We start from the raw sequence: 20,013 nt of genomic DNA on the forward strand, positions 1-20,013 counted from the left end.
TTAATATGGAGCAGGCAGAATTTTGTCAGGCTGAGCTTGCCGTTAATGAGTGCAGTTATCTCAGGGATCCGTCTGCACTGTGATTCTCTCACACACACGGCTCTCGCTCTGATTGCTTGATGAGACTTAATTAAAGTCTGCAGATTAAAGCTCAGCTCCACAGGCCCATTGAGGAGTGCTAGCTCGTCTCCCAGTCCCTATTCAGTCCTCATTCAGTCCTCATTCAGTCCCCATTCAGTCCCCATTCAGTCCTCATTCAGTCCTCATTCAGTCCCCATTCAGTCCTCATTCAGTCCTCATTCAGTCCGCATCAGTCTTCCTCTAACCAGTACATGCTACCTAGCTGCCACTAAGATTGGGTCCCAGAAAGAGAGATAGACAGATACAGGAAATGTCTTTATCAGCAACGTGAGTATGTAACAATCAACCACAAGGAGCGACTAGGGCTCTTGTTCATTATCCCCGGGGTGTAGTGAGTGTGTTGGAGGTGGTTCAGTGAAACGTTGTTCATGTGATGAGTAACTTAACCTCACCTGAGACCTATACAGACCTGTGTTAGCTCCCAGAGAAAATGCCTGCAGGCTTTAGTTTAGTGGGCTAATACAGTCTTAAGGTACATAGACAACCCGGTCTAATAACCAGCCAGATACAGGATCATCACAGATACAGGGTGAGTCATGGGAGTACAAACCACTATAAGGTTATAAGGTCACGGACAGTCCATTGTAGTTAAGTCCCTGAATGACACAGTCATAAATACTATGATCGTAAATTGATGCAGCTTCTAACATCCAACGGATGAGAACCAATAGGTTCATATGATTTCACAGTCACCATATCAGAGCAATTCAATACATTCAGATGTTGCTTGGAGCATGAAAACGCTATTCCATTACCATCACAAACATTCTTCAGAAAATTGTACTTTGCCTCCCTCTAGCGGCTTGAGCAATCAACGGCGGCAGATTGTTTTGGGAGAGCGGTCAGGTTGTGCCTGCTTTTTTATGCATGAGTAATGACGGCAGTGACAGCCAAGACTTTAGTCAAGGACGCGGCCCTGATGCATATTTATTATAGTAAAATAGAGAAAGAGGAGAGAGAGAGAGCAACTCAGGTACACACTGGAGCGCATTATTGGGCGTGGGACAAGAGGAGGGGATGAGGAGGGGGCGTGCTAAAGGTTTTTTTTTTGTGCACGAGAAAAGCCGCTTATTCATAGCACCCCCAGAAGCAGGTGTAGGGCAGGCCACCTAGACACATGCGTTGCATTGTTCTTAAATTAAAATCTACACATCGAGACCAAGGGGTTTCCGGAGGAATTAATTGCACCGGGAAATGGTTTCTTTAATGTTAATTGACATTAGATGCGCTTCTTTTGTTCACCCGCATCTATACTTCCCGTTGTGACTGTCGAGACACACTAGTTAGGTGCGATCGCAAATGACTTGACATAGATAGTGGTGGTCGCAGTTAAACACTTTCTTTCTGAAAAATAGAGGAAGAATTGAACACGATGACTGACCAGGTAAGGTGACATACCTTTTTTTCCCCAGCATCACCTCGCTGTTTACGTGCGCCAAACGTTTTCTTTAAGTTCAGTAGGCTATATTGAATTATTACACACAATTGCGGTGTAGGCTACACATCCTCTTTAGTGGAAAGACTCAAGAAAAGAGCCTCGCAATAAGTAGGCTAGCATTCTAGTAGCACGCTGGCACTTTGTTTATGTTCACAACTCACTCCATCCCCCTCGTCTGTCGCCTTCAAAAGATGCGGACACTCAGTTGTGAAATGTACAGTATGTAGGACCTACATCAATTAGTCTTTTTTTTCTTCTCTCTTTTAGAATAACTGTATCTAATTAGTATTATTATTATTATGTTGCAGTATAATTACTCTAGATGTGGAATTCCAACACTGCAATTGAAATGTGAACACCAGTGGGTGAAATAGTGGGCCTAATTTATTGCACTTTAGGGGAAACACCATAGTAGCCTAGAAGCAAGAGTAGGCTAATTGACGTTCTACAGTGATAATATTAATATAGAAATATAGCAACACAGCATTGCCTTTACTGTACTGTAATAATTGTTATTGCCTCATTGTCTGTGTTTTACTGTTTACCCTAGTTATCACCTGTCAGTCAGTCCGGGTGAGATTAACTGATGACATGCTCCCCTCACCCTTGTCACACAATCTTCTGTGTCTTTCTTTATCCCTCCCCTGCTTCTCCTTGACCATGATTAATTAATTAGACCCTTTCAATTAGTCTAATTGGTTATGTGGCTGAGTCCAGCAGTACACTCTATCTCCCTGTGTGTCACTGAGAGGAGTGGAGCTTCTCACTCAGCCACAGGCACACCTGCTCCTGTCTGGTTGCTGGCTCAGTGTGAGTGCTCCACCTAGACTAATTGCTGTATTAATATTGATGGAGGTCATCTGACTGACCTGGTGCTGTATACACACAGAGCGCTCCCAGCAATGCTTTTGTTTAAGGCGGACTGTTGGCAGTGTTCTCCTAAGTGTTATTGTTGAAATCAGAGGGCAGTGAAGTCTCTATAGTGTGTGTGTGTGTGTGTGTGTGTGTGTGTGTGTGTGTGTGTGTGTGTGTGTGTGTGTGTGTGTGTGTGTGTGTGTGTTTGCATATGCACACACACAGGTTTACGTAGGCTTAGGTGTTTACTGTTTACGTACATAGAGCCCACACCGGATGCATAGTTTACTGTGTGTGTGTGTGACATGCAAGGATGGGAGGGAGGAGGGGTCATAGACATTCATGTTTTGACCTATTTTCTGCTAATGCATCCCAGAGTCCCGTCAGTCACTAAGCTGCACAGCAGGGTTTCCTACCGCTACACAGCTGATTCAAATAATTAAAGGTGGGTTATTTGAATCAGCTGTGACGTCATAGAGGATGGTGTATGGGAAGTCCTGCTGTACAGTACCACCCCTTTTACATAGTATATTAACTCTCTCTCTGTCTCTTGCTTCATCTCTCTCCCTCTCACACACACTCGCTCTTCCTCTCTCTATCTCCCAGTCCTTGTCTCCGTCGTAGAAGGCCTACTGTATCAACTATTTCTGTCACATGTAACACTTCCTCTCCTGTGTTAACATGCTCTCAGCTTCATTCGCATGAGGGTCATGTCCATCGGGTGCTTACTCACTACCTTTCCTGTCTTTGACACGTTACCATTCTTGTCTCTCTCAGTACAGTATGTTTCTCACCACCGCTCCCCCTCTGAGAAGAGGAAGCACACCTCTACCAATCAAGCACCAGCTGAGGCGGGAGGAGGCTGTATCAGAGGACCATGACTGGATACCAGGGATTGACGAACCGGCCACGCTGCCAATCAGTGACGCCCTTTGCCGGGATGAATCATTTAGTCAAGTGCCGGAGGGGTATCATGGGAGTGCTATAAGGATCGTACTACTTGGGCAGAATGGGGTTGGAAAATCAGCACTCTCTCTGGCCCTGGCTGGACTGTCAGACAGCTCACTGTCAGTGGACTCTGAAACAGCCTGTGGTAAAGTTATTCTGTGTGTGTGTGTGTGTGTGTGTGTGTCTTGCGCGTTGGAGTGTGTGTGCAGTGTGCACATTGTATCTACTTTATGTCAGTTACTTAATGTCAGCTGCCACAAAAGAGCAACACCAATCTGAGTCGTGATATTGAAAGTTACTTTTCCCATTTGAGTGCACTCAAGGCTGAGCGATAACAAGACCAACCACCATTCGTCAGCACTGTGTGTCATTATGCTGTCTTGAAGGTCAGGGTAATGATAACACCAGTCTTGGGCCAAATACTCAATCAATCAATCAATGCACCAGAAAAGTTATGGGCACACTACTCTGTAGGAGGTGCTGCCAGAGACATGTCACGAAGAGGCAGTCCACACAGGATGTAGATCCTAGGCTGCTTGGAGAGTCAAGTTGTTTTCTAGTGTTTACCTCTTTCTGTAACCTCAATGTTTTTATGTGGGGCACCCTACACCCTACAATAACCTTGTTCCAGATCTGGGACAACTCCTCAGGCTGTCATTGTGTAATACCAGGTATGGGCCCAGGTTAACTGGACCAGTCAAAATGGGCTGAATGACTCCCTGTACTGTATATTCACCTCAAAGCATTTATGAGCTTGTGTTTTGAGTGTCACTATGTTGACGTGTGTGTTTGTGACGAGCATGTTTGTTTCCAGGAGAAGGCTACGAGCGCACGGTGTCAGTTGACGATGAGGAGAGTTCAGTCATCATTTATGACAACTGGAAACAGGTGAGCTATTTGTGGCACACTACACTGACTGACTTTCTATTCATGTGTATGTGTTGTACCACCTCTCCATACTGTCTTGTCTTGGTCGGTCTGTCTCTTTCTCTCCGAATGCAATTCACTTTGCCTGTATTCCTGTTCACGCTGCTGTATTTTAAATGGAAAAGTCGTTTTGTCGAGATCTTTCAAATGTCAGGAAGAGTGTGTGGGTGCGTGCGTAGGGTTGCAGAATTCCGGGAACTTTAAGTGAAAATCCTAGGGCTTCCGGAAATGCTGGTTGGAGGGTACCGGATTTCCAATTTATTCCCTCTTTATTCTGGGAATTTATTGAAAGTTGAAAGAATTTTTCAACCCTACTTGTGTGTGTGGCCACCTTGAGGCAGTGGCAGACAGGTTTTTATATTATCCCGTTTTTATTTTAAAAAATGGTAACTTCCAAAAAATGTTTAATTGCTTTCATTCCTGTGATTTGCTGCAGATATTTGTAGGGCGGTCATGCCAGTTCTCTTCATTACCTATTACAAACAGCATGAATGCGTGCAATCCTCTCTATAGGCACAATTTGAATGAGATGTTTTGTCGTATTCAGTGAATTTTAATGAGGCCAGAGGAGCACAGCTGCTCTAAGGCTCATCTGTGTTATGTGGTGTGTGTGTGTGTGTGTCACTGAGGATTTCATTATGATGAAGTACACTGTAATAGTTTAATATTAACCATGTAATGGCCTTCTGTGATGATGGTACAGTCAGTGCAGTGCTATGTATACAGCCACGTGACCTAGGGCTCAATTCAATCCGTATCGTGGAAGTTCCGCGCTATAGCACGATTGGAATTTTAAAGGTAATTTCCGATTGAGTCGTCATATGTAGCGTTTACCGTGAATGCAGACTCTGCGAACGCGGGAACGTTGCCTTTACATTTCAATTGCGCTATAGCACTGAACTTCTGCGAATACGGATTGAATCAAGCCCCTAGTCTGTCTCTCTAGCAGAAGTCCAGAGCCCTATGGTTTGAGGAGTTAGCTCCGTAACTTTTGTCAACTCGGGATAGCAGGTCTAGCTCAGGGCTGACTCCATTTATCCTGAATGAAGTTGTCTGAGAGTTGAGCGCCAATAAAATCAGATTCCCTCCCTCTCGCGAAGATTGCGCCATCTTCCCCTTCATTTGAGGAAGACGAGTGATTTACATATTTTATTAATCACACGTTTTTTTTTTTTTTTAATAGTGTTGTTAAAATACCTATCACATTACACATTTAGTAAAGACAGAATGCATTTGAAACTTCATGCGCAGTAAAACTTTTGTATGACTTAATTTAATACAACTATTGTATCGATGGGAAGAAAGGGAGGAAAAGGTGCATTGCTAAGCACACAAGATGGCATTAACCTTTTGGCTGCAGTGGGCTAAATCAGGGTCACACAGAGTGATTCTTGGTAGTCTTAAAAAATCTACTTTGGAACAAAAGTATACGCCTCACTCACATGGTTATGGGCTTTAAAAAAAGAAACCTGTACCATGTCAGATCTAGAGTTTAAATATTACATTTTGAATCCCAATATGACACGTTATATACATCACAGAAGACTGGAATATGACAACTGTTTGACATTGAAACACTAGATTTGATTAACTATGCAATTATGAAAAGTAGTCATGACATTCCACCCATGAGGCCACTAGATGGCGCTTTTGGTCATTGACTGCAGGAAAGGGGTCTACCAATAAGTAATAAAATAAAGAAGGCCCTTAAAGCCTGTTTCACACACTAGCCTGCTGAATTTGCAAGATCATTGTTCTTTCATTTAGATTTTGGCACAAACTCAAATTTGACACTGACTCGCCCATGGATTGAAGGTTCAGCATTGTCTCAATGAAGAGTTTGGCATTCAACTAGCCACGTGCGACGTACACACGCAGCTACAAGCGATAGGTGGATGAGCAATATCCACCATCGTAATATGGATGAAGCCTTAGCTGGAATGTGAAGCTAACTGAAGCTGACTACCTTTACAAAAACCCTCAGTAGATCTAGCTTGCATTGTAGGATACCCCTCAGGAGTCCTCCTTGGTTTACTGAGTCTGAATTATTTAAACCTAGCTCAGGGGAACTCCATTTAAAGGCATTTCTCAATATCTTTCACTTCTTTATAACTGTCTGATCTCCCTTTCTCCAGTACCTCTCTCTCTTTCTCCTCACTATCTCTTCCCAAGTTGACCTCTTTCCTACAGCTGTGTCGTCATCTCAAAATCCATCTCCCCCTCTCCTCTCACGCCCCCTTCTCTTTCGTGTTCTCCCTGTCATACTCAGAACTGACCCCTTTTTTTTGTTCAAGTTAACTCTCTCTGAAAGTCAATTACATTTGTTATTCTCTGTGTGCTAATGCAAGTGCTGGTATTAAGCCATGGCAACATAAGCAAGCCAGCGGGATTTGGAGCCGCTCCAGCCCAGCAGCAGCAGAGAGCGAGAGGGGACTGGACCAGCTCCCTCTCCCCAACACACACTCATAGACACGCACGCACGCACACACACACACACACACACACACGTGCACTGTCACTCAAACACACCCACCCACACCCTCCTTTCCCTGCTTATGCTTGCGCCACGACAAGCTGCCCATCAAATCAAATGACCCTTGACACTGACAGGAGCAGTAGAGCAGTGTGTGTGTGCAATGACCCCAGAGGATTTTGACTAACTCCCGAGTCCCTAGCTAGTCCCCTATTCCATGGGTGCCCCACCCTCCCCAGGTTACCATGGTGACCAGTGGACTGAACAAATCCCCCCTCATGGGTCAAATCATGTAGAAGCATTGGGCTACAAAGCTTCTGGCTCCCCGGGGAAAACACTGGTTTTATTCTAGCTTCATGTACAGTACCTCTTCATAACCAAGCTAATTATAGTCAACAAATAGATAACTACTGTATATGGTTCCTTGATTCCCAGCTGATTCACACCAGCTGCTACTCAAGTTGCAGCTTCCATGTCAAAGCAACCGAGTCTCACACTAGGCAGCCCTCACAGCCACATCATCACAGAAGATTTTACTGCGTACACACACACAGCGGCTCTCCGAGTTTCTCTTCAGCTAGCCATGGGACTTGGAGTGCTGTTGACGTCAGGCAGAAGGGCTTAAATAAGTCATCCAGCTTCCTAAAATAGCCAGTGCATGCTTGGCTGCGACCTGACCGGCCGAGGATTTCCTCTGTAGATGTTACATTTATTGTACCGTTGGTCGTTCTGTGTACACCACAGCCAATCAGCCACCATTTATCATGGTCAATGGGAGGAGCCAAGGTGTTTTGGATGGCTCTGGGTTGACTCTCTAGGACTTCCTCTCTCTAATAACAGGCTAGTTTCACCTGTATTCACCACCAGGCTTTCTCCCTGCTGGAGCTCTGAGCCAGCTGTGAGTGAATGGATCTCAGTGTGGAGCCATTAATTACTACACAAGTCAGCCTCTCAAAATACACTGTCTGTCTGCAGGAGGTGTCCATAATTATTTAATAACTATTAAATAGTTATACTAGAAAATCCTGGATGGAGTCTGAGGTCAGTTGTAGTAAGCCAGTATATACGCTACATTACCAAAAGTATGTGGACACCTGCTAGTTGAACATTTCATTCCAAAATCATGGGCATTAATATGGGGTTGGTCCCCCCCTTTGCTGATATAACTGCCTCCACTCTTCTGGGAAGATTTTCCACTAAATGTTGGAACACTGCTGCGGGGACTTACTTCCATTCAGCCACGAGCATTAGTGAGGTTGGGCACTGATGTTGGGCTCTGATGTTGGGCGATTTAGGCCTGGCTCGCAGTCGGCGTTCCAATTCATCCCAAAGGTGTTTGACGGGGTTCAGGTCAGAGCTCTGTGCAGGCCAGTCAAGTTCTTCCACACCGATCTCGACAAACCATTTCTGTTTGGACCTCGCTTTGTGCACGGGGGCATTGTCATACTGAAACAGGAAAGGAAGTTGGAAGCACAGAATCGTCTGCAATGTCATTGTATGCTGTAGCGTTAAGATTTCCCTTCACTGGAACTAAGGGGCCTATCCCGAACCATGAAAAACATCCCCAGACCGTTATTCCTCTTCCACCAAACTTTACAGTTGGCATTATGTATTGGGGTAGCATTCTACTGGCATCCTCCAAAACCAGATGGTGAAGCGTGATTCATCACTACAGAGAACGCATCTCCACTACTCCAGCCGACACTCCGCGTTGTGCATGGTGATCTTAGACTTGTGTGCGGCTGCTCGGCCATGGAAACCCATTTTATGAAGCTCCTGACAAACATTTATTGTGTTGACGATGCTTCCAGAGGCAGTTTGGAACTCGGTAGTGAGTGTTGCAACCGAGGCCATAAAATGTGTATGCGGTTCAGCACTCGGCGGTCCCGTTCTGTGAGCTTGTGTGGCCTACCTCTTCACGGCTGAGATGTTGTTGCTCCTAGCCGTTCCCACTTCACAACCTAAAGTTGACTGAGGCAGCTCTAGCAGGGCAGAAAACTGACTTGTTGGAAAGGTGGCAACCTATGACGGTGCCACGTTGAAAGTCACTGAGCTCTTCAGTAAGGCCAATGTTTGTCTATGGAGATTGCATGGCTGTGCTCGATTTTATACGTCTGTCAGCAATAGGTGTGGCTGAAATAGCCAAATCCACTCATTTGAAGGGGTGTCCACATACTTTTGTATATATAGTGTATTAGCCAGTTTGTACGGAGACGAGGATGTGTGTGGTTTTTAGATGGTGTGTTTATTTGTGGAGGGCTTTTTGGTGTGTAAAATTGTATTTTCTAGTAAGAATTTTGGGATGTGTTTTATGTCTATATTGAGAGGTCAGTGTACAGTGGTGTGTACAGGTATTTGTGTGGAGATATTTGTCTGTACAGTGATGTGTATATTTGTTAGACTGCACTGTTGTGTGTTTATGTAGACGGGTCATTCTGTTGTTCTTTGTGTGTGTGTTCGTGTGTGTGTAGACTGGTTGTTGTGACCGGCTGTTGTGCATTTGTGTAGACTGGTCATTCTGCATTTGTTTTTGTTTGTGTAGAGAAGTCGGTCTGCATCGTTGTGTATATTTATCAGTCTCTTGTTGTGCGTATTTGTGTAGTGAAAGATCAGTCTATATCGTTGTGTATTTGTGAAGGGAGGCGGCAGTTCTGCGGTGTTGTGTGACGAGGTCAGTTTGTGGCGTTGTATATTTGTGTATGTAGAGCAGTCTTATGTGTGTCTGTATAGAGCGGTCGGGATCTATTGTTGTGTGTCTATGCTACGTGTGTGTGTACGGCCGGAGCTGGCCTCTATAATGTCAGCCCGGAGGGGTGTGGTGCCTCGACGCAGCCCCAAGAAACCAACTCGGCTCCACTAAAGAGTTGCATCCAATTATCAGATTTTGACTCCTCAACCAGAGGAAGGTCTCTGGGCCAATCGATCTCCGCTCCTCTCTCTCTCCCGCTCCATTTATCTTTCTCTTGATCTATTTAATTCAGTCACTATTCTCTTGTGGTGCTGGACGATCTGGACCCTGGACTGATTATTTTTTTCGTCTTCTTTAAAGAACGACTGAACTTTCTAATGTGGCCTTGTTTCCAAGCTTGGTCATTAAGAAATGCTAGCGGCCGTAACTGAAGCCAGAGAGGAAGAGGCGAAGCGAGAGGGTTTACTCCGCCCCAAATCCTGTTGAGCAGATCATGAATTATTAAGCAAGTGAGGAGTTTTTATATAGGCGGCAATGAGAAAGTCGAATTTAGTCAGGCTTACGTCAGGCTTATTTGATCTAATATAATTTTCGTAATGCTGAGGTTGTTACGGGGGTATTGACATAAGTGTGATGCACATGACATCCCGGCGACCTTGAGGAAAAAACACTTTATCAGAGTTGTCCCTGTTGAAATTCGAGAAGGTCTATCCATATTCATGAGGCTAGCATAGCATCTCACTCTCCGTTGAATACAGGCGGTTGATGTCAACACCCCCCTCATCAAATATTCAAAAAAGTATTCAAATAACGAGATGTGTCAACCAATCCAATGAGAGGAATAGGCGGGAGCTTGAGAAGCATCTAGTCATTATATCCAGTGTCACTGCTGAAGCCAAACGAGTGTTTGATGTGGGTGTTTCTTGGGTTTGTCGTTGCCATTAAATCACAACAAACAAGGACAGTAGTGAGTACAGTGAGGTAAGGTAATCCAAGATAGCTTTGTTATGGAAAGAAAAAAGTTTTGAAGTTGAGGACCTTTCCCCTCCTTACTATCTCGCCATCTCAAGATGGTCAGCTACATTTTAATCATTTAGCGGACGCTCTTATCCTGAGCAATTAGCATTAAGTGCCTTACTCAAGAGCACATCAACAGTATTTTGACCTAGTCGGCTCAGGGATTGAAGCCTTGAGTTACTGGCCCAACGCTCTTAACCGCTCATCTACCTGCCGCCCTAATTCAGTTCTATTTGCTGACTTGGTGTTTAGCCAAGCTGACAGCAGCTAGCTAGCATAGCTTGATGATAGATGCAGGGTCAAAAGCTTCAAGTTCCTAAGCGTGCACATCACTGAGGACCTGAAATGGTCTCGCCACACCGACATTGTGGTGAAGAAGGTGCAACAGCGCCTCTACAACCTCAGGCGACTAAATAAATGAGTCATGGCCCCTAAAACCCTCTGCAGACGCACCATTGGGAGCATTCTGTCGGGCTGCATCACCCCCTAGTATGGCAACTAGTATTTTTGTTACACTGTTTATACACTCGCCAGTTTATACACTCGCCACACTCGTTCAGTTTGTCTCAGTTGTTGAATCTTATGTTCATACAAATATTTACACATGTTAAGTTTGCTGAAAATAAACGCAGTTGACAGTGAGAGGATGTTTCTTTTTCTGAGTTTATTTATATACTGGATTCTTGACAAAGCTTTCTCTAATATAGCTACTGCTGTACATACCATTCTTAGTTTATCTTGTGTAAATCCCCCTGGTGTACATATGTATAGATTGCATTTTGATACTGCTGCTATTTGGATTTGTTAATTGGATTTGTTCCTGCCATTCTTGATTTCTTGCCTTTTTTTTCTTTGTAATTTTCTTTACATTTTAATTGTTTGACATTTGACTGCATTGTTAGGAGCTAGTAACATAAGCATTTCACTGCACTACTTTAACACCTGCTAAACTGTGTACGGGACCAACACACTTTGATTTGTAAAGACATGTTACTGTGGAAACGGTATCAACTGCCAGTTAAATGCCCGGTCTTGAGTCAGCGCAGCTGTCCTACAACACAATATGCTATAACTGGCTAGTTTGGTCTTGAGACTGACTTCATGACCAAAATGATCCTATATACACTTTGTAGTAAATGTTTACACACCAATAAATGTTTCTGACTCATCCATGCCACATAGACCATTTTCAAAAGGAAAAGTTGGTTTTTAGATTTAGTTTCTCTTTAATCCCAGTCCCTGTTTGTGTTCCGGGAAAGGGTGTGTGTGTGTGTGTGTGTTTTCGATGTTATGAGGTGAGATTTGAACTGATTTCAGGCTGTAAGCTGCTCTACTTTGAGCTCTGATAACTCATCTTGTTTTTCGTAAAGAAGTGGCTTTAGGGCAAATAGATTTATAGTGCTACAGAGTTTATAGTTTAACACAGGACACAGGAGGAGAATACAGGCAATGACTCTGTCTGGGAGGCATTTATAAAGCGATTACATTATATTATATATGTCAGGTTGCTGTTGACGGCTTTTACTCAGGAGTTGAATAATATATGGTGACATACGCTAAGTGACAAGTTAACTGACTCTCACAAGCTCGCCTAATGTTTATGGGTGTGTGCATGTGAGAGGGTAGTACACGTGTGTGTGTGTACTCGCACGTGTGTGTGAGGCGAAGGCTGTGTGCCCTGACAGATGGCCTGGGCCGCAGCAGTGAAACAGAAGAGAGAGGAGCTGACTGACTAAAGGAGGACAAACAGTGTTGAGTTAGCAAGCATCCCTCTGATGGAAAGCCCTTTTACGTTGTCACAGTTACTCTGGAGTGCTCTCCGTCATGACGCCGCCAATCGATCTGCGACGTGGCCGTGTTTCTCTTCGCTGCTTACAAAGATTAGTGTCTGTCTCTCCCTCCACAAAGCCTGGTAGTTCTGCTCCCCCTCCCCCTCCTCGTCCCCCCCGCCCAGCCCAGAAGGTGACAGGTGGCCAGGCTCACTTCCGCGCCGCTAGCTCCCATCTCCTCCAGAGAGAGATGGAGTGGGTTCCGGAGACCATGGATTTCCTGCTGTGGGGGTGCAATCCTCTTTGGCTCGTGGGGAGCTGTGAATTTTTCAGGCGGAGACTCTCCAGAGGGCTGAAATTCATCTTCAGGGTCGTGTGGATGTAGGGCACACAGACAGAAACAGACACAGGCAGACATGGCTGGCTATGGTGGGTTAGGAGAGGGGGGAAGGCAGCTCCTCTCCTGTGTGCCTGAATGAATCTGAGAGGCCTTTCCTTCAGAGCCAAAGCATACTATAAAGGCCATGACTAGAGGGAGGGAGAGATTAATGGAAGCGCAGTGTTTCAGTGGGAAGAGGACACTGCTAAAAGGGTCAGAAGCCAGTTCACAAGGGCAACGTGTTGTTTTGGATTTGGGACAAAGCCCCTGTCAGTCCACTCAGCAGAGTACGTAAATACAAAAATGCACACTGAAAAGTTTCTGTTTTGGAGATGAGGTTTTCATCCGACAGTGATGAAGTGTGTATCATTGTCATTAATGTCTCTCTCTCTGTGTGTGTGTGTGTTTTTTGGTGTTTGTAGGACCTGTCCACGCTGCAGTGTGAGGTGGTTGTCCTGGTGTTCTCTGTGACAGACAGGAGAAGTTTCCACCGCACCGCCCAGCTCCGCCTCATCCTCAGGGAGTCGCTGCCCCACACTCCCATCATCCTCGTGGGCAACAAGAGTGACCTCGTCCGCTCTCGGGAGATCAGCACAGAGGGTAGGGAGGACGCCCTCGTTATACTGTAAAACACACTCCATTGTCACTCGGGCGCCCAGAGTGTTTTATAATGTACCTCCTATCAATCTACTGGTCTCTCCTTTCCACCTTGAACCACCATTCTCATGTGATCTTGTACAATGCATAGAGATGCAGTATTGCATAAAAATGAATGAACACGCCCCCCTCCCCCACCCTTTCCCAACCATTTTCATTTTAAAACCGGCAGTGCCTCGTAACACTCCCTCGCTTTCCTATGAATATTGGTTTCTGCTTTCTACCCTTTTCCTCTGTCTGTCTTTTGTCATGGACCACCTAATCTGTGCCTCTGTATTATGCCATTTGTCACCTATAACTGTGTTTCCATTTGAGAGCCAGAGCCAGTTTATCTGTGATCACCAAAAATCAATTCCTGGCTGCTGTGAGGAGCATTATGGGAAGATAAATGTTTTCCATTGCAATCTCCTTGTGGGAGAAAAATGGACCCATGTAATTGTTACCGAATGAAACCATAAGCACCAGTTTGGCGCGGTGATTCACTGCGAAATGGCTTCCAGTGGATTGAAAAGCACACATTCTCTAGGGCCAGGGAATTAGGTTGGCTACCTTTTCTTTCTTTTTTTTTGTTTCTGCGAACCATTGTTCCATTCTGACATGATGCACAAAGATGATTCTGGAACCACATGAATCTATTCTAGTGGAAATGCCTATGTCTATATCTCTGTAACCTCGTCCGTAATTAGAATGCAAAACTCATAGTCACATAGCCTACAGTAATCAACAGAAAATAGGACACCGACACCCCCCCCCCCCCCCAGTTGTTGTTTGCCTTTTATTATTATTATCCCATCACACCTGTTCACAATTAAAGCAGTGACCTCTAACTAATTTTAGAAACTGGGTGGTTCAAGCCCGAATGCTGATTGGCCCACAGCCATGGTATATCGGATCGTATACCATGGGTATGACAAAACATTTGATTTTTACTGCTCTAATTACATTGGCAACCAGTTTATAATAGCAATAAGGCACCTCGGGCAACTCCGCATTGCGTTGTGCGTAAGAACAGCCCTTAGCCGTGGTATATTGGCGATATCGCACACCTCCTTGGGCCTTATTGCTCAAGTATACGTGTTTATGTACACGTAGCTCTCCCTCCTATCTCATCCCCTGCAGGGTTACTTCAGCTGTGTGCCTCGCCTCCTGTTCTGTGTTGTTTTTGGAGGCTTCCCCCACTTTATTTGGATGATCTCTCTAGCGCACAGGGCTATCACTATCTTAACGTGTGTGTGTGCACGCCTTTCACGTGTACCTCTGGCAGCACGCACACACACACACACACACACACACAGACTCGCACTTAAAAGTACCAGCCGGCAACCACATTCTCACACCTCTCCCTACTCTCTGGGTGGTGTGGGTGACACTGCTTGTGCTGTGCGGAAAGCTGTGATAAGGGGGATGAACCGGGAGGGGAAATGCCTGGGATGTCCATACTTCAAGGGCTGGTGCAGGAGTATGTGAATAAAAGTGATTGAGTGGGGATGGTTGTGTGTGTTTTGAGTGAAATCTTTTTTTACATTTCAGTATAGGTTGTCTAGCCCACCATAAGACATGGAAGGGTGTCTGCGTTGTGCATGAACTCATGCTCAGCCATGGGTTCAGCATGCAGTCAGCGAGATCGACAGAGATAAATAGAGAGAGAGAGAGGGGAAAGGAGAGAGGAGGGTTGTTCTTAGGATACTGCTCCTTACCCATGTACTCCGCATATTCCCCATCTGAGAGAACAGCAATAGTAAAAATGCTACATCTCTCTTACCCTTGCATTCTGACAGGCCTTTTGGTATCCATCTATCTATGGTATTCTGAGTCCTGATTCCCTGGCTGATAATTAAGCATGAGTAAGGAAGTGAACTTGCCTGGCTGGTGGACAACTCATCATTCATATTCTGCTTGCGGTTGAGATTGGTGTCGGTCGTAATTCCATCAATACATTTTATGGTGACATTTCTTTCTCTCCTCTCACAGTACACAGTATGTTATTCATTCATTTTCCAAGTGAGGGTGAAGCCGTACCGTCTTTGATTACACAATGTTGTTTATTGATATCTGATCGAGCTGCTCTTTGCATGTCGTCGTTGACTGATGACAACCTCAGTCTCCAAAACAGAACATTTTCAGGAAATGTAACCTCAGAAGCTATTTTAAATACATGTTATTGGTCAATAAATGTCAAACAAAAAAAAGAAAATTGGCAAAACAAATTACGAGGTTGTCATCATACTGTGTGCCGTTTAGTCTGTATTCTCTTCCTCCTTCTTTGAGTGCAGGGACAATCTTTTTCTCTCGCGCCCCCCTTCTCCCGCTTTGTCCCTGCACCTCTCTCCCCCGCTCTCGCTCACCTTGTCGCATCCCTGCTCTGGGAGTCTGCTGTTGGAGTGCTGTGAGGGACACAGAAGCCCTGCTGAGTCATAGAGAACAGTGGCCAACCCTCACATCTCCTCCTCCACGCCAGCCAGCCACTGCCACTGCTACACTATGTTCTCATGTTGCTCTCATCTCATTGTGGCTTATCCCTGCCTTATCCCTGCCAATTCAATGTTATTTTCATTTCACTCTTATCAGGTTGAGACTCCATTCAATCAGTTATATGTAGCAGATATTAGGATAAGCACAGCTGATCTGATCAGATGTGTTCCTTTCCACTAAACATGACTTATCATGGTATCTCTATTCTCTACATCCCCACCCCTCTATCTCTCCCTGTTCCAGAGGCCCACTCCAGTGCCATGATGTATGAATGCCAGTATCTGGAGCTGTCTGCCTCCCTGGACCATGGTACCACCGAGCTGCTGGAGGGAGCGGTGAGGGCTGCCAGGGGCGACTGCGTTGGGCCGGGCTGGACGGAGGGGGACCCTGGGGCGGGGCGCAGGGAGAGTCTGACCAGCAAGGCCAAGCGCTTCCTGGCTGGCCTGGTGCCGCGGTCCTACGGCCGAGGAGACCGGGACAGGGGTCAGTACAGAGAGATGAGCAGACACCGGGGCAGCAAGATCCTCCGACAGAAATCACGCTCCTGCCATGACCTCAGTGCAATGTGACACATCAGACGGACCGAGATAGAGAGAGGAGGTGTGTGAAAAGGGGAGGGGAAAAAATTGAGGAAAACAGAGGATGGGAGATGAGTTATGGAGGGAAAAACTGGGATGGTGAGAAGTGTAGCAATGGAGAGGGAGGGGCTGTTAGAAATGAAGCTGTACCTTAGGGAGCGAGAGTGCGAGAGGTGAAGTCATTAGAATAGCAGGATGAGATGAATACTAGTCGACTCATTATGCAATGTAGAGGGGGGAAAAACAGTCACATTGGAGAAAGAATCAAGAAAAAGGGGATTGGAAAATGATTGTGCAAGCAGGAAAATAATGAGTGTCAAATAAACACACACACACACACACACGAGGCACGCACTGTCTAATTATGTAGAGACTGATAGAGATCTAACGTAGACCTAGGGCTGTATTCAATCTGGATCGCTGGAGCGTTTCAGATTGCGCGCTACAAAATGTATTGGTCATTTCCGATTGAGCCGACAGATGCAGCGTTTACCGTGAATGTAGTCTCCGCTAACGCGATACGGATTGAATAGAGCCGACTTATATAGTCCCTGTTTTAAAAGCATGCTGTTACACAGTGAATAGAGTTGCAGAGAGAGAGGACTTGCCCCCGTAGGCTCATATAATAATAATAACAATGTCTTGTATTCCCATATTGGCCGGTAGCTACAGTATACTGACCCCCCCTCCCCTGTGATCTCCAATGCAAGGCCCTTTATAAAAGCCTCATCCATACACTTTTTATACTGTGGGTTCAGAACAGATTTCATGTCGCTGCATAATCCCTTTAAATCAGGTATAGATTTGGGATTTTTTTTCTACAGCAACCCCACAGAGAAGAGAACTTGGTTGAAGCGGGTCATGTTACAGTAGCTATTCTGAAAGTAAATGTAGACTCAGGTCTTGCGGTTATATGAAATCTGGCCACCTATCCCACTACACTCACCTTTACACTGACTCCATGGTAAACATCCCTGCACTCAGTTATGATCCTATAATAGGGTCTGGAGTTTTTCCTCACCAGGAACAACTCCAGGCCCTACCTATATATGCAGCTACTGCAGAGCCTAGCGATAAGTAAATAGCTCTAAATGAAAAGAAGCAATACTTGTAACTAGGGCCCGGAGTTTTTCCTGTTCACATGACTTGAAAACCTAACCAGGGAAAACTCTGGTCCCTATGTGTAGACACAGACTGGCAGAACCCACTTAACTCCTGGTTGAGTCAGAGCACGTTGGGTTGCTACAGAAAGACCGACAAAGATGAGGGTTGAGGAGATGACGAGAAAGACTCAACTACCTGTGGCTGTTTCATGTTATATTGTTTTTTTTTTACCTGCTGAAATTGTATACACACACTACATACATACAGGATACGGATAACTACCAAAATAAAGGAAACACCAAGATAATAGTGTCTTAATAGGGCATTGGGCCACCACAAGCCGCCAGAACAGCGTAAATGCGCCTTGACATACTCTACAAGTGTCTGGAACTCTATTGGAGGGATGTCACATCATTCTTCTACGAGGAATTCCATAATTTGGTGTTTTGTTGATGGTGGTGGAAAACGCTGTATCACTGATCTTGGTAGCCAAAATAATGGTCATGTATAAAAATGTGAATTTTATACTAGCCCAATGTTGTAGTTGAGTCACTAAACCTGTGAGGTCGAGTCTTGAGTCCCTATGGCTGAATTCGAGTCCGAGTCACCAATGGTCGAGTTACGTCCAATTTATAATAGGTCTTATTATGCAAGTACTTCTAGTCACCACCAGATGGCAGTATATTGCCACTCCCTCGGAAACCCAACTAATTTACTATTCATCACTACCTCACAATTTCTACTCCATACCTGTGTTTCACTACTTATTTACTACATAAATGAATGGTATGTCAGGCTCTCAACTACTTTTTTTGTTATCGCCCACTGACATTTGTGTAGTTTTTTTTTATTGCAGAGTGAACTGAAGGGAGACTGGCTATGGGATACAGGGCGGAATTTGAGAGGGTAGAGCAAGATGACAAATTCAAAGACGGCCTACGTTTCTATAGTCTAGGAGAGAGAGAGACAAAGAGCTGGACTGTTTTACTATTAAACTCAATATTATTGTTTTCAATTTGGTAAAGCAGACAGAGCTAAATAGTAGGCTGGTGGTTACAGGGAAGCAAGAGAGACACTTGCGCGATGTGTAGCCTATGATCGGAGCCAGAGCGGAGCCTGACTGCCCACAAACATCGCTTGCTCCCCCACAGCTCACAAGCTGATGCCTCCCACTGCTAGAGAGCAGAATCCTCGCTGCTCTGCACACCTAGTGCCACTTATATTCTGCTTCTCATAGTAGCCTATCCAGTCCAAGTGCAAAGTTACAAGAAGGCGAGTCCAAGTCAACGATGGCATCCTGGTCTCAGATAATTTTGTGGTATTCTAGATGTAAATCTGAGACTCCCCATTTAGTATGCTATGTTACGTTTCATATGGTATGTATTCATTTTTGGATGCCCATCCAATTCATATGATATGTTACGAATACCAATTTGTTGTGGCTAATGTTAGCTAGCTGGCTAATGTTAGCTAGGCTATGAGTTAGGGTTGGGTTAAGGTTATGGGAAGGCTTAGTTAACATGCAAAGTAGCAAATCGTTCAAGTTGCTAAAATGCTAAAGTTGTCCATTTTTATTTTTTATTTCACCTTTATTTAACCAGGTAGGCTAGTTGAGAACAAGTTCTCATTTGCAACTGCGACCTGGCCAAGATAAAGCATAGCAGTGTGAACAGACAACAACACAGAGTTACACATGGAGTAAACAATAAACAAGTCAATAACATGGTAAAAAAAAGAGAATCTATATACAATGTGTGCAAAAGGCATGAGGTAGGCAATAAATCGAGTAATTACAATTTAGCAGATTAACACTGGAGTGATAAATCATCAGATGATCATGTGCAAGAAGAGATACTGGTGTGCAAAAGAGCAAATAAATAAAAGCAGTATGGGGGGTGAGGTAGGTAAATTGGGTGGGTAGTTTACAGATGGACTATGTACAGCTGCAGCGATCGGTCCATGATGAGATTCGAACACACAATCTTTGAATTGCCAGACTTTTGTGTTATGCACCCACCCATCCACCCCGACCAATCACCATCCTTTCATTTTTGCCTTAATTAAGTAACCTTCTGTCTTACGTAACCATACCAAACATATCATACTAATTTGAGTGTCTCAAATTTACATTTACTTTGTTACGTCTAGTCTATGAGACCAGGCTGCCAATGGTCGAGAAGTTGAGTCACAAGTCATGAAAATCGGACTCGAGTACTACAACACTGACCCAAAGCATGATGGGGGATATTAATTGCATAATTAACTCAGGAACCACACCTGTGTGGAAGCACCTGATTTCAATATACTTTGTATCCCTCGTTTACGTAAGAGTTTCCTTTTATTTTGGTAGTTACCTGTACATGAACTACCATAGAACAGAGCATTACTGTGGGGGCTGGCCACACAGGCAAACACAACAATAAGCGTTCTGGAAACGTTGCTTGGATGTCTTGTCAGCGTGTGGCAACTACATTGACATACATTAGCTGCATATGCTCACCCATTTGTCACTGTCTATTATTACACACTCTTGTCTTTCGAAAGATAATAAAATCATTTTGTTTGA

General features: G+C 44.7%; 1 protein-coding gene across 2 annotated transcripts; it reads left to right on the top strand.

Annotated features, from left to right (window-relative positions):
* The first annotated feature begins 998 nt into the window (after positions 1-998).
* On the top strand, positions 999-20,013 carry rem2 (RAS (RAD and GEM)-like GTP binding 2). Of its 2 annotated transcripts, none has more exons than XM_055883795.1 (5): positions 999-1,114; positions 3,212-3,527; positions 4,197-4,270; positions 13,059-13,236; positions 16,009-20,013. In XM_055883795.1, the coding sequence occupies exons 1-5, from the start codon at positions 1,016-1,018 to the stop codon at positions 16,332-16,334; spliced, it is 993 nt and encodes a 330-aa protein (XP_055739770.1). In that variant the 5' UTR covers positions 999-1,015; the 3' UTR covers positions 16,335-20,013. The 2 variants fall into 2 exon arrangements, with proteins under 2 accessions (XP_055739770.1, XP_055739771.1); XM_055883796.1 differs by lacking the exon at positions 999-1,114 and adding an exon at positions 1,123-1,525.

Source organism: Salvelinus fontinalis, chromosome 26 (assembly GCF_029448725.1).
Source record: "Salvelinus fontinalis isolate EN_2023a chromosome 26, ASM2944872v1, whole genome shotgun sequence".
Classification (NCBI taxonomy): Eukaryota; Metazoa; Chordata; class Actinopteri; order Salmoniformes; family Salmonidae; genus Salvelinus; species Salvelinus fontinalis.